At 46.2% G+C, this 15,595-nt stretch overlaps 3 protein-coding genes across 3 annotated transcripts in view; 2 read left to right on the top strand and 1 right to left on the bottom strand.

Moving 5' to 3' along the window:
• mprip (myosin phosphatase Rho interacting protein) overlaps positions 1-15,595 on the top strand; it is a 438,384-nt gene that overhangs the window by 6,850 nt on the left and 415,939 nt on the right. The gene's annotated exons all lie outside the window — the stretch shown is intronic.
• On the top strand, positions 947-4,895 carry rcvrnb (recoverin b). Its single transcript, XM_028819027.2, has 3 exons — positions 947-1,590; positions 1,904-2,015; positions 4,715-4,895. The coding sequence occupies exons 1-3, from the start codon at positions 1,210-1,212 to the stop codon at positions 4,828-4,830; spliced, it is 609 nt and encodes a 202-aa protein (XP_028674860.1). The 5' UTR covers positions 947-1,209; the 3' UTR covers positions 4,831-4,895.
• Positions 11,381-15,595, bottom strand: part of LOC114664408 (glucagon-like peptide 2 receptor) — a 38,598-nt gene continuing 34,383 nt past the window's right edge. The window contains exons 10-13 of the mRNA XM_051918816.1: positions 15,386-15,474; positions 14,043-14,178; positions 13,633-13,674; positions 11,381-11,915 (exon numbers count right to left, since the gene is read on the bottom strand). Coding sequence (XP_051774776.1) covers positions 11,577-11,915; positions 13,633-13,674; positions 14,043-14,178; positions 15,386-15,474 — 606 coding nt within the window. The 3' untranslated portion in view covers positions 11,381-11,576. The remainder of the gene's footprint in view (positions 11,916-13,632; positions 13,675-14,042; positions 14,179-15,385; positions 15,475-15,595) is intronic.

Below are 15,595 nucleotides of genomic sequence, written 5' to 3'. Positions count from 1 at the left end.
TTGGGTCACAAAGCCGCACGGGTTCACTCCGGGTGTTCAAGAGACCGAAACTTTATTTGAACACAGGCGGAACGAACAAACACAAGAGCGAATTGGGCGCCACAGCTCCGCCTCTCGATCAAAAGAACACCAAAATCTTCCTCCTCAAAGGGGCGCAGAGGGTGTGAGACAGTAGGACAGTCTTTTGAATGTTCAAAACACCCCCCTACGAGATGTGGGTCACGCAGCTCACAGCTGATCCCACATCACCGTTTAATTTGGGGTTTCGTTCCCAATACGTACAACTCGTGCACTCGTATTGCAAGACCTCGCTCGTTTTTATCGAGTTCAAATTTTTGCTCGTCTCGCCAAAAAACACTCGCAATCCAAGGTTTTATTGTATCTGCCCCCAAACCTTTTCGGTGTCTCCGGTCACTTCTTGTGACAACAGTAAATCGAGTTGTCACCTCCATTGAAGGTGCATCTCTGGAGGTCTCAGATTGGGGCAGAACCCCCCAGGTTCGTTACAAGATGGAGGTCCTTGAAATGGACCGGTGTCCGCGTCGCCTTCAGCTCTTGTTGTTGGGAGTTCAGATTTTCACACTCTTATAATTTCAGACGTGGACTAATTATCATTCGTCTGCGCCTATCGTATATCAGAAGTGGCTCTCCCAGGCGAGTTTCGCCGTGATGAATGAATTCCTGTTTATCTCTATGCCACCCTCGGGATTTCGAAAGCCGATTGCGCCTTCCGCTCCGTTCCCGTTTCATTCAACCTGCTGCCTTATCGCTCGATGTCCGCCTCTTCTTAGTGTCCGGTGATTGTTCAGCGTGCCTAGAATGAATAAGTCGGACATTATATTATTGGGAACGCCCCTATTGCCAGCCTACACAACCCAACACATGGCACTTTGAGAATCGACGTTTCTGCTTTGTTAATGTGGTGGATGCCCGCTTGCTTAAATGACATCTGAAATGTCCTCTCTTGACGTGGGTCGCTCTCCGTGTTGTTGGAGTCTTAGCGCTCCTTAAAATGCTTTGGCTTTTCCTGCCATTCAAAGAATAAATAAATAAATTAACGATGGGCTACTGCATGACTGACGTCCTTATCCCTCTAATCCACTAAAAGCCAATCTGGATTTAAAAGGCGGTCACCCGAGCCTCCCCGAGATGTAAACAAGCCGCCCGTGTCCCCGCCGAGGTCGTCTCCCACCGCCGTGCGCGTCCAGAATGGGAAACGGCAAGAGCAGCGCCCTTTCCAGAGGAATATTGGAAGACCTGAAGCTCAACACCAAGTACAGCGAGGAGGAGCTCTGCACCTGGTACCAGTCCTTCCTCAAGGAGTGCCCATCCGGGAGGATCAGTAAGGAGCAGTTTGAAAACATCTACGCCAGCTTCTTCCCCGACGCCGACCCAAAAACGTACGCGCAGCACGTCTTCAGAAGCTTCGACACCAATGGAGATGGCACTTTGGACTTTAAGGAGTACATCATCGCTTTGCACCTGACCTCCTCCGGGAAAACGACCGAGAAGCTGGAGTGGGCGTTCGCGCTCTACGACGTCGACGGCAACGGGACCATCAACAAAAAGGAGGTCCTGGAGATCGTCACGGTAACGTCTCCGTCTTGTGATATGTGACGTGTGCTGTAAAATGTAAACGTTAACATTATTCAAAGTTATTGTCTGCATACCTGCATTGTTATCACTCTTTAATTTTAATATTGTTATTATCAGTAAGCTGCTGCTGGAGTATGGGAATTATTAATAAAGTATCTATGGAATCCTGCCTACTATACCAAATTCTATCTATCTAAAACAAGAGGTTGGGTTAGGGTTATTTCTGTAACGGTAAAGGCCTGCTGTGTGTGTAGCCGTCTAGCTCGTCTCCTCTGACATTTGTTCTTCTCGTTTGTGTCCCTTTCAGGCCATTTTTAAAATGATCAGCCCTGACGATCAAGACGAGTTACCAGAGGATGAAGACACGCCGGAGAAGAGAACCGATAAAATCTGGCAATTCTTTGGCAAGAAGGAAAACGGTAAGCTTGAACAGAAGGACGAGGTATGGGGGGGGGGGGGGGGGGGGGGACAGGCGCTTATGGTGGACACTACTGTTTGTGTTTATTATAAACGCCCACTCCCTGTCCTCAGGAGGCTCATGGAAAGAAAGTGGGCTTAACTGGAATGATGTTAATCCACAACTGCTCAAGTCGGCTTCTTTAAATTAATTACATTAACCTCTGAATGACGATCATGGATCTCATGTGCAGCAACACCCGGGAAATTAGAAACACCAATCTACAGGAGACGAGGAAATAAAAGAGTCAGAAAAAACGACCACACGTGAAAGGGGGCTTTAAAAGACACTCCAACGAAAAGAGCAACTGATGTACAGTATCTGTTATATGGTGCCTTCCCACTCTGTCCTCACCCAGTTGCACTCTCTAATCCACTTTATACATTGATTAACCAATCTGCGACACGGTGCCATCCACAGTTAGGGCTCATTGCTGCTGCTTGGCAGGCACCTTTACCCAAAGCGACTGGCAACATTTCAGATACCCTTCGTCACATTGATTAGAGCACAGATGGGTGAAGTGACTTGATCAGGGTCACACAGTGTCACTTGTGGGATTTGAGCCCACAGCCTCAGGGCTTGAGGTTCAGAGCGTTCACCAGGATGGCATGCTGCCCGTCTATCTATGTCAAGTCAAGTCAAGTCAACTTTATTTATAAAGCACTTTACATACAACAGCCGCTGACCAAAGTGCTGAACATAGGCTAAAATAAATTTTAAACAAAAACAAAATAATAAATAAGTAAAATAAAATACAATAAATGAAACTAATTAAAACATAGTAAACACAACTAAACAGAGTTAATACAGAGTAAAATCAACTGAATTGGAGGACGGCGGTGCCATGCAGGCTGCGGCTGCACGGGCTCGTGATAAAAACACGTTCTTTATAGTGATTTAATGTCACTCAACATGGAAATTAATGTGTGTTATATAGTGCCTTTCACATCAGCTATCTGTCATATAGTGTCATATCTATCTATCTAATCCTGCCTACTATACCAAATTCTATCCATCTATCTAATTTTGTGATCCTGCCGGCTATACTAAAATTAATATCAATCTATCTATCTATCTACCTACCTATTATATAGTGTCTTTCATGTCTATCTATCTATCTATCTATCTATCTATCTATCTAATCCTGCCTACTATACCAAATTCTATCTAATTTTGTGATCCTGCTGACTATACTAAAGTTAATATCTATCTATCTACCTACCTACCTATTATATAGTGTCTTTCATGTCTATCTACCTATGTAATCCTGCCTACTATACCAAATACTATCTAATTTTGGTGATCCTGCTGACTATACTAAAATTAATATCTATCTAATCCTGCCTACTATGCTATCTATCTACCTATTATATAGTGTCTTTCATGTCTGTCTGTCTGTCTATCTATCTATCTAATCCTGCCTACTATACCAAATTCTATCTAATTTTGTGATCCTGCCAAGTATACTAAAGTTAAGATCTATCTATTATATAGTGCCTTTCATGTCTATCTGTCTATCTATCTAATCCTGCCTACTATACCAAATACTATTTAATTTTTGTGATCCTGCCGACTATACTAACATTAATATCTATCTATCTATCTACCTATTATGTAGTGTCTTTCATGTCTATCTATCTATCTATCTATCTATCTATCTAATCCTGCCTACTATACCAAATACTATCTATCTAATTTTGGTGATCCTGCCGACTATACTAAAATTAATATCTATCTACCTATTATATAGTGTCTTTCATGTCTATCTATCTAATCCTGCCTACTATACCAAATTTCATCTAATTTTGTGATCCTGTCAACTATACTAAAGTTAATATCTATCTATCTATTATATAATGCCTTTCATGTCTGTCTGTCTGTCTATCTATCTAATCCTGCCTACTATACCAAATACTATCTATCTAATTTTTGTGATCCTGCTGACGATACTAACATTAATATCTATCTATCTATCATTCGCTGTCCTCTCCCATTTGTAGTTTATCGGAGTCTCTGGGTACAAACAATGTAAGCTGCACACGTCTCGTTTCTCTACTAACCGCCCCTCCGTCTTTACATTTCCCGGATTCTGTCCTGGAATTCCATCCTTGAGGGTTTGTATCTACGGCAATTGCCATTTATTTGACAAATGATGTTAAATAATAAAGAAGTATTCACTTTATGTAAGCACCAGGCCCACAGTTACCTGCTTACGGGGTTTGAGATGGCAAAGCCCAAGCACTGCGCCCGTCTGTGCCCGGTGACGTCAGCCCGTTTGTCCATTTGCTATTTCTGTCCTGTGTGTCTGTATGTCTTGTAGCCATTTTGAGAATTAGTGGAGTCTGAAACTCGCCGGTTTAGGATTAGGATCTGCAGTATTTGTGTGACAAGGCCAACAGCGTGTAAATCCTAAAACTGCTCATAACGATTAAATTGTCTTTGCTGCTCAGTTCAGTGTTAACCCCAAATTACGGTAAACAATAGCGTGCCCGTTGTTGATTGATTTATTTGTGTTTTTGTGAATACCGATGCTGTTATTTATTTGCAGGATTTGCCACACAGTCGTAGTTGTTACTTGTGTTCAAACTCAAAGTGTCCCTTTATGACTTCGGCCCCCGCTCTGCCAGCTTTTAAATTCTCGCTCGTTTCTTTTCATTCCAGATAAGCTATCAGAGGGAGAGTTTATTCAGGGAATCACGGAAAACAAGGAAATTCTCCGGCTGATCCAGTATGAACCGCAGAAGGTGAAGGAGCGGATAAAGGAGAAGAAGCACTAGACGCAGAACATGTCCCCTCACAGCAAAGACTCTCTGCTTCAGTATGGGGGGGGGGGGGGGGGGGGGGTGCCGGGGGCACGAAGACGCGGGGGTCCGGTGTCCCGCGATGACAAGTCAACTACATTTCTTTTTGATAGTGCACTGCACTTAGTACCTCACTAGAAACTGAAAGCCCTCCGGATTCCCCATTGGGAGGCGATGGATGCCCATGTGATCCTCCCCATCCAATGAGCAGGGCAGAATTCTCAAGCCCGTCTTTTTTTTTTTAAAGAGGCTTATGCAGCGTTTCATCCACTATAACCTTAATTTTGCATGACAGACTTATTATGAAATCCATGTAATAAGGTTCTTTACAAATCCCTGGCTGACCAATAAATCCTCTTAAAGCGTGAAGGTCATTTCTCTTCATTCCTCGTCGTCTTCGGGTTGCAGACGGGCAGCATGACTTGTATTCGTGTGCCAGTGCCAAGGTGTGCATCTCAAAACCCGTTTCCGAGGGGCACGCTGGCGCAGCGCTCTCTGGGCAGCCTCTACCCCTTTGGCTGGCACCGTTTGAAGCGTTGGCTCTGTTTCTTTTGTCTTTCCAATCGGCGCACAGGCAGGTCAGGTGACTTGCTGAGGGTCACACAGGTGTCAGTAGTGGGATTAGAGAACCCACAGCCTCAACCACTATGCCACTTCACTGCCCCCCATTTGCACAAGCGTTTGGCTCAGCTCCGCTCTGTACAAAGGCTTCACGTTCTCTTTGTGCCCACCTGGCACTAAACCGTCCCTAAACCGATGACGTTTATAATTGAGCGGGCAAGTGAGTGTGCCCTGTGCCCAATCGGTGAACACCCCTAGCTGACCAGAGGAGGCTCCAACTCAGAAAATGGAGGCGAAGGGTTTGACTTTAATGGCAGTCCACCTTCTCGATCAGACCGCTGTGGTGGTAATGGAAGTTTGAGGAGGAACGTCGGAATGTTCTCAGATTCCTCTCCAACCAGGGGTGTCAAACTCGGACACTCGAGGGGCTGTCCGCTTTCTTAACGAGTTACCGCTGTGAAAAGATTTTATTCTTCTTCCTTTCACTTTACTTGACTTGCTTTTAAGACTCGGACCCCTGAAGCCAAACGACAACGAGAGTCAAAGTGAGCAGCTAACCTGAGCCTGCTGGCACCTCTGTGCCCACCTTACAATACACGACCGGAAAATAACTTTATTAAATACATGAACCTCTTAAATATGAATCTGCTGGGCTCCACAAAACACAGGGATGGTGCTGTCAGAGGAGAGCAAACCAGGCACCGTCACCAAATGAAAGGACATGTTTCAGTCACGGCATCGTGGGGTGGAGGGGAGACCCCCCCGAGTTAGCAGCGCGTTATTGTAAACTGACCGTTCGGGCTTCTCAATCTCACACAGCAATTCGGTTAAAACGAAAAGCGGTGGGTAACAAACGGGAGAGCAGTTAAGAAAATGGCCAGAGTGGAGATCCGAGTTTGAGACCCCCCGATGGACGGCGCTCGTTCGTTTTCTACTTGAGTTGCTGCCCCTGCTCTTCAGTTCTGAAGCGGACTTTTAAAACTCCCGGTGGGATTTGTTTCTCGTACGTGAAGGAGCGCGCCGTACACTCTGTGGTTTGCCTTTTTGGTTGAGTTGATGTGCGACGCTCGCGTGTTGCACGCGTGACAGACATTTGGCCTGTGGGGGCTCGTCGCTCAGACTCTTTAGTGGGGGCTCTGGTTACCAAGACTTTGAAAGCCCCCCCCCCCCCCCGGATACTTTGGAGCTCGTGACCCTTTTTCCTCCCCGGTGGGACATTACGTCGTACTGCAGCAGCGGCCCTCCAGGTCCAGGTCTTATCCATCCCCCGCGGCTAAAGTTAATATCTATCTATCTATCTATCTAATCCTGCCAACTATGCTATCTGTCTATCTACCTATTATATAGTGTCTTTCATGTCTGTCTATCTATCTAATCCTGCCTACTATACCAAATACTGTCTATCTAATTTGTGATCCTGCCGACTATACTAAAGTTAATATCTATCTGTCTATCTAATCCTGCCTTTCCTCCCCGGTGGGACGTTACGTTGTACTGCAGCAGCGGCCCTCCAGGTCCAGGTCTTACCCCCCCCCGGCTAAAGTTAATATCTATCTATCTAATTTTTGTGATCCGGGCCAACTATACTAAAATTAATATCTATATATCTAATCCTGCCTACTATGCTATCTATCTATCTATCTATTATATAGTATCTTTCATGTCTGTCTATCTATCTAATCCTGCCTACTATACCAAATACTGTCTATCTAATTTTGTGATCCTGCCGACTATACTAACATTAATATCTATCTATCTATCTATCTATCTATCTATCTATCTATCTATCTAATCCTACCTAGTATGCATTATGTTTTTGTTTTTGTTGTCGTTGTTACGTCTAACTGCAAAGACGATTCTAAAGCACGAATAACCGAAACGTGTAACGGTCAAAATAAATCCAGCAGGACGTGTCTGCCCACCGCTTCACGTGATTTGCTCTACGGCCGTCACCAGCACACAGCCTGGCGTCAGGATCGGGACAGTAGACGTGCGTCTCTTTGCACACTTTTCTGCTTTGAGAGGGTAGAAAGTCGGTGCCTGGCCCGCACGATCGACACGCCTCTGACACGCCACAAGGCTCGGTCGGCGTCTTCCACATTTTCTCCCACGTGAGCGACGGTTGCCGCACTGTGAGCTGAGCTCGGGGGGCTGACATCTTTCCTGTCGTAATTGTTTTTACCCTTTTTTTTGCCAAGCAATGTACCTGCACCACAGGTGACCAAATTCCCCCATAAAATGTCACGGCGGTTTGGTCATAGCTTCACTCTCCGTGTCAACGTCCGACAACCAATTCACATCATCATCAACTAGTGGCTCAGTCTCAGTTTGTTCTACAACTGGCGGATTTGGGTGATGGCCCCGCCCCACTCATGAATATTCATGAATATTGAAAATATCTAGAGAGGAGAGGAATGAAGGTCAGTAGGACCACCAGGACAGAATACGTGTGTGTGTGTGTGTGTGAATGAGAGGGAGGTCAGTGGAATGGTGAGGATGAGGTGGAGGAGAGTCGGCGAAGGTGGAGGAGGTTAAATATTTGGGATCAACAGAGTAATGGAAGTGAAGAAGAGAAGTGAAGAAGAGTGTCAGGAGTGATGTGACAGACAGGCAGTGAAAGGGAAGGTCTACAAGACAGTAGTGAGACCAGCCATGTTATATGGGCTGGTGACGGTGGCACAGGAGACAGAGCTGGAGGTGCCAGAGTTAAAGATGCTAAGACTGGCATTGGGTGTGACGAGGATGGACAGAATTAGAAAGGAGGACATTAGAGGGTCAGCGCAGGTGGGACGGTTGGGAGACAAAGTCAGAGAGGCGAGATTTGGGTTGGTTTGGACCTGTGCAGAGAAGAGATGAGGGGAATAATGAGCAAAGGGTACTAAGGATAGAGCTGTGAGATAAGAGGAGGAGAGGAGAGCCTAAGAGAAGGTTTATGGATGTGCTGAGAGAGGACAGGCAGGGTGGAGAAGAGTGTCAGGAGTGATTGGTGACAGACGGGTATCAGCGAGAGTGACAGAGAAGGTCTACAGGATGGTAGTGAGACCAGCTATGTGACATGGGCTGGTGACGGTGGCACAGGAGACGGCATCTTTAACTCTGCCACCTTCAGCTCTAAGATTTGCATTGGGAGTGATGAGGATGGACAGGATAAGAAATGAGGACATTAGAGGGTCAGCTCAGGTGGGACGGTTGGGAGACAAAGTCAGAGAGGTGAGATTGGGCTGGTTTGGAGAGATGCTGGGTATACTGGGAGAAGGGTACGAAGGATAGAGCTGTCAGGCAAGAGGAGACCTAAGAGAAGGTTAATGGATGTGGTGAGAGAGGACAGGCAGGTGACGGGTGTGACAGAGGAAGATGACGAGGACAGAAAGATATGGAAGAAGATGATCCGCTGTGGCGACCTCTAACGGGAGCAGCCGAAAGAAGAAGAAGATGACGACCTCAGGCTGGCAAAACGCATAGAGATGCCCCCGAGTTTTTTTTGGCAGTGTGATGTTATTTTATCCACTAGATGGCAGCAGAAGAAAACGCGGGAGGCCAATAAAGTCAAAGAAGACCTGAAGGAGGAGGTGCAGAGCCGAGCTGGAGGGAGGAGGATGATGAAGCACATTGAAAAAGATGAAGAGGAAGATGTCAGGAGAATGCTGTCCCCAGAGTTATTCGGGCTGTACACTGTAAAGCAGATCATTAAACGTCACCCTGACTCAGTAATAACCGGATTTACCCAGAATTCTCAGCCCAAGTCAAGTTTGGGGTAAATGCCAAGAAGGCAGGAAGCCGGAGAAGAAAACATGCAAAGGCCGCACAAGGGTGCAAACCTCGTCACCCGACTGCGAGGCAGTAACGCTGTGCCACCCGTCCCGACACAAAACGTCACCCCGGGTCTGACTTCACCGTATTTACACAGAAACCCGAGCCGGAGTCGCGTCAAGGGGGTTAACTGATCTCATCGTTTAATTTCCTGACCGTTTGTGTTTTCTTCTTCTTCTTTACGAAAGTCCAGTAGCGTCAGATTTACACGTACAGAAAGTGAAGACATTTGTCGTTGTTCTTCATCTTTAAGTGCTTACTTTCTTTATCCACTTTTTCCGAGCAGTTTGCTTTCCCCGTGGCTACCGGAATACCGACAAGCGGAGCAGAAGCGACTCTGACAGGAGCCACCAACTCCAGTGTTACAAATCCCTGGCGGACCCATAAGTCCTCTGCTTATCGGTAAATGGCCGTCTAGATACCCTGAACATTCTAACAGAAAGATAAATATTTCAAAGCAAAGAACTCAAAACAAGGACCGGCGCGAGGGGACGCCATCAGCTGGGACTCCTGGTGACGACAGGACAGCCCCGGGGTGTAAACCTGGCACTACTGTGAGACTTCCAGTGGCACATCGAGCCGCCACGTTATCTTGTCACCCATTTTTCTTTCCCAGTCTGCGTTACTTGCCGTGTGACATTACGTTCTGAAGTGGAGCTTTTATTACCAAGGCCTCTTTTAATGGGCAGTACGGGACCTTAAAGTCTTAACGTTTCCCCAGTCGCCAGGCTGCCCGTACACATCGTAAATCATCGTCATCATCGATATCACGGCTCTGTGTGCTGCCCGCCGGCGCGGACCCCGTGGATTTGTGCTCATTTCATCGCCCTTTCCAGCGGCTGACTGACTGTCTTCAGGAGGACACCACACTAGAGTGGAGATCAAGTGACGGGGACTCCTCTGTGGCTGGCACTGAAGCTGCCCGTTTCAATAAGACATGCCAGCTCATTATGCCATCCCCGTCCGGAAGTCCCCATCAATGACTCAAACTATCCAAAATATGGGGGTTACTGTGCCAGCTAGTGGCACAAAAGGGGCAACCAAAGAGAGTTTATTCTCACAAAAATAATGCACACAGCAAAAAGGCACAGAAGGCAAAAGCGAAGCAAGTCCCGATCCGAAATCCAGGACGGAGAGTCACAAAAACAGAACACGGGTTCAAAACAATCCAGTAAATCGAAAAATACCACAAAAAAAAATGGCACCGACGTGACCGAGACTTCACGAGGACCTCCTCTGCCCCGAATTTCTTTACCACAAACCGGACTTGCTTCAACGTGACAGGACGGCGCCACCAGGTGGGTGAACACAGGTGACAAGGGTGGAGGGCGGGACTTGGAGTTATCTGTTATTTGCTTCTGAATGGTGTGAATTGGACGCTATATAGCGCCCGACCCGGCACAGACTGACACAGAGGCAGGTGTAAAAACACAACAAGACTTTTATTTTCTTCACCTGAGGGGCACGCCTCCCCCGTGAACGCCACGGGCAATACACAGTCCCAAAGCACTTAAACCACAACCTTTCCTCTGGTACCACCACTCCTCCCAGGCAACCTCGTCCTCTTCCTCCCGATTCTGGCCGTTGGGCCCCTTTGTAGCCCACCCAGAAGTGTTCCAACTGCTTGACCACCTGGTTCCAATTGCACTTCCGGGTGGGGCTGAAGATTTGACGGGCTGGGCTGTGGAATCCATGCAGCACCCCCTGGTGGCCACCCCAGCTCCCAACCGGGCCCTGCAGGAAACTGAGGCATCATCGTCAGCCAGGGAGACTGCCACCAAGTATCCCAGGGGAGGTACTGAGATGCCCATGGTTGCTCCCCCAGAACTTATGTAGAAGGGGCGTCCCGGCCACCCGCCACAATGGGTACTGAGGTCTGAAAGCTGGCACTGGCACCAAAGTCAAAACCTTCACACCAACCCAACACACACAGACAGACAGACACCTCCCTCACCAGGACGCGGTCGCTGGGCACAGGGAAGATGGATTTGCACACCGGCGGGCATCACGACTTCTCCACGGTGTATTTGTGTTTGGTGTCCAGAATTGAAATTCGTACCTTCTTATCAGATTTACAGAATACTTTAATAATATTAATAATAATAACACAGTACACCTGTCATCCATAGTTGCATGAAGCTCTACTATTGTATTACATAACGATACCACACACCTCTAGAAATGAACCTGCAGTTTTACGCTTTAATTCCACTAAAGCACGTTGGCGGCCTTCATGTGTTTTTAAGTATTATCATATCTTACAAACCTCGAAAACGGCATTACTGCCAATCGTCATTCAGTGTCGGAAATCCCTATAAATTACAGTCTTTAATCAATTGTCCTCCTCCTCCTCACATGCCGCTCTCCTCCAGTATCTCCTCCACGGTCTCGCCCAGCGTCCCATCCCACTCGCTGCTCGACAGGCTGCCCCCTCTGGTAAAACACTGGCCCTCCGTGAGGCCGGGCGGACAGAGGTCAATGGTGGGGTTTGTGGTGACCTGCAGGAGTTGGACGTTTGAGGGCCTCTTCACGTCCCCGTAGCACTCATTCTGATTGAAGTAGTGGTTGGTGCGCCGCCCGGTGGAATATTTCCCCAGGTACTTGAAAGGTTTCTCCAGGAAGCAGCTGGCTTGTTCATTCTGGTGGGTGAAAAGGAAAAGCCTCCAGCGCTTCTTCAGCTCGGCTTGCACCTGGGAACGGAGGACAAGACTCGTGGTTAACAAGCCGAGTTGTTCACGGGCTCTGCACTCGCTCCATCAGTCCTAATACTGACCACCCAGAATGAGGCCCGTCCTAAAGCCACTGGGCACCACAGAGGAAGCTGGGAAGGGCAATCCCACCGAGTTTACATTGTCTTGGCGTTACTGTTATGAATGAGACTCACTGTTAGAAAAATATTTAATACACGGAGCCTCTGAGGCGACTAAAGAAAAACGTAAAAGCACCAAATCTTCAAATCACGCAACTAAATCAGTGAATGTGGAGCCATGCAGTCGTTTCCTAACGTGTCACCTCTGCCAGATTACAGCCCACCTGTGTTCTCTCACTGCATGACAATGAAGAAGAACAGGGCGGGATGAGGTGTGCTCTGTCCTCACTGATCTATCTATCTATCTATCTAATCCTGCCTATTATACCAAATTATTTCTATCTATCTATCTATCTATCTAATCCTGCCTACTATACCAAATTCTATCTATCTAATCCTGCCTATTATACCAAATTATTTCTATCTATCTATCTATCTTATCCTGCCTACTATACCAAATTCTATCTAACTATCTATCTATCTAATCCTGCCTATTATACCAAATTATTTCTATCTATCTATCTAATCCTGCCTACTATACCAAATTCTATCTATCTAATCCTGCCTATTATACCAAATTATTTCTATCTATCTATCTATCTATCTATCTATCTATCTATCTATCTATCTAATCCTGCCTACTATACCAAATTCTATCTATCTAATCCTGCCTATTATACCAAATTATTTCTATCTATCTATCTATCTAATCCTGCCTACTATACCAAATTCTATCTAACTATCTATCTATCTAATCCTGCCTATTATACCAAATTATTTCTATCTATCTATCTAATCCTGCCTACTATACCAATTTCTATCTATCTATCTAATCCTGCCTATTATACCAAATTATTTCTATCTATCTATCTATCTAATCCTGCCTACTATACCAAATTCTATCTATCTAATCCTGCCTATTATACCAAATTATTTCTATCTATCTATCTAATCCTGCCTACTATACCAAATTCTATCTATCTATCTAACCCTGCCTATTATACCAAATTATTTCTATCTATCTATCTAATCCTGCCTATTATACCAAATTATTTCTATCTAATCCTGCCTACTATACCAAATTCTAGCTATCTATCTAATCCTGCCTACTATACCAAATTCTTTCTATCTAATCCTGCCTACTATACCAAATTCTATTATATAGTGCCTTTCACATCTATCTATCTATCTATCTATCTACCTACCTACCTACCTACCTACCTACAGGTATCTATTATATAGTGCCTTTCACATCTATCTATTTAATCCTGCCTACTATACCAAATTCTATCTATCTATCTATCTAATCCTGCCTACTATACCAAATTCTATCTATTATATAGTGCCTTTCACATAGAGTTTAGTTTGAGGCCTGATACTTTGATTCTGTGCTCACTGTGCCAGTCCCATGCTGGCTCTTTGCCTGTCTCTGTGGTGCCCCATTAACTCAAAGCAGGCATCTGACTGACCCTCATCACAATGAATGAAACAAACAGCACCAAAGACAAGGCCCGTTAATGCTGCAGCCGAGATTAACCACCACTGGTCATGCCATACGTTCACCAGAGCAGGGCGACGGTGGGCAGGCTGTGACTCACCTCCCAGCTGGCAAAGCAGTAGAGCAGAGAGACGATGAAGCCCTGCAAGAAAACAAGCAGAAGTGACCAGCCGCCCATTTACTGCCACCTGCAGTCCCCTCTGCGAATAACTGGTCTCCAAAAAAGAATGAATGAGGAAATGAGTGAGTGAATGAATATGTTAGGAATTAACGGAGTAATAAATGAGTGACAGAATCAATAAATGAAGGACTGAATGAAAAAGTGAACAAAGTGAAAGTGTGAGTGAGTGAACAAATTAATGATTGAGTATATGAATGAATGAGTGAGTGAGAAAATGATTGAACGAGTGAATGAATGAACGGGGAACAGAGAGGGTGAATGAATGAGTGAACGAGTGAATGAATGAATGAACGCATTAGGAATTGAGTGAGTATCATTTGGCCACCGACCTGAAAGGAGCTTATGGGCAGCTGGACGAAGAGCCTGATGTGCAGCCGGCCGGACACCTGCTCGTCGGTCACAAACATGAAGACAAACTCCTGGGTGCCCAACAAGGGGATTAACACAAGGGTCGCTCGTGCCAGTCTGGTGATAAGAAAAGAAGAAGAACTCATCAGATTTTGGGGTTCCTATGCAGCCTGATCATTTCAGATTTTTATAATAACTCAATTTTATTCATAAATATGATGCTCAAATGTCTGAATGCACTGTAATAAAACCCAACAAATGGGTGTGCCGGCCAAGCTTACAGCGGCAGAGTCCTGGGTTCAAATCCTAGCCGGTCGCTGCCCGTTTACTCCATGGGCTCTACGGTGTGCCATCTCATCCAGACCTGGTGTCCTGTTGTGCCGTCAGCTACTCTGAAGTGGTTTGTGATGTCCTACCTGATATCCACCTTCAGACCTCAAGAGACAAATTTTTTTTAAAGCTGTCAGACTGCTGCCAACGGGCCCGACTAATGATTTAAGGGGCACTGCAGGTGGTGCCAGTATGACGGGTGTGGGGGAAAATGGGCAATCCAGCCAAGTGCAGACTGAGAGTTGGAACAAGACACGTGATGAAGCATGTGAGGGGCAAAGCAGAACGCTGTGACGGGGTATGATGGCTGACAGTCCAGCTGATCAAAGGTGGGCATCTGAAGTGAGATACCAAACATAAAAACTGGGCACCACAAGAATGAAAAACAAAATCCTTGTTCAATGAATCCTGCTTCCTATTGAAAACCGAACCAGGCAATGGAGATGATCCTTTCAGTCCAAAACACGGGCCACTGATGAGAAAAGCCAGATTAGGAGACCCCAGGATGTCCATCGTCCGTCATATGCAGGCCACCACTGACTGTAGTGGTGACGTTGAGCAGGGGGCTGACAGAGCAGAGAGGGAGCTCAGCTGACGTGACCAGAAAGCTGGCAGTACTTTGGGGCGCACGCTGGGAGGAGACCACTTCGGAGCAAGACGTTGACCTCTGAACTGTGAGGAGTCCTGTGTGTTCAGATATTTCTCTTTACTGTGGTCAACTGTTAGGTTGCATAACCATGGTGCCATCAGTGGGCATCTGCTCTATGATAAAACATTAGGAATGTTCTGGAAGAGTTCAGTGGACTCCGTGGTCACTAGAGTGGCATCAGGCAGATCAAGTGATCCACCACATGGGCGCCATCAACTCTTCGTGGAGTCCATGAATCACGAAGTTCAGGCTGTTGTGTGGGCAAATGTTAGGGAGGTGGAACTCAAGAAGTGACCACTCTGCCCAGGCGTGCCAGAGCAAATTCAGCCAGCGCTCCGCACCTACCTGTACTTGTAGTCATTAAATGGAGTCTGATGAGCCTTCAGCTTTGACAGCAATAGCCGCAGGATTTTGATAAATATTATGAAATTCACCTGCAAAAGACAATGAAAGAGATTTGAATAGGAAAGCAACATTGGAAATGGAGAAGCAGTTAGAAAGTGGACAGAGGGATGGAGTCAACCCATCCATACATCAAATTCATGGTTAGAGGCC

Source organism: Erpetoichthys calabaricus, chromosome 14, assembly GCF_900747795.2.
Source record: "Erpetoichthys calabaricus chromosome 14, fErpCal1.3, whole genome shotgun sequence".
Classification (NCBI taxonomy): Eukaryota; Metazoa; Chordata; class Cladistia; order Polypteriformes; family Polypteridae; genus Erpetoichthys; species Erpetoichthys calabaricus.
The sequence above is the reverse complement of the archived record's forward strand: the minus strand, read 5'-3'. Positions and strand labels throughout refer to the sequence as shown.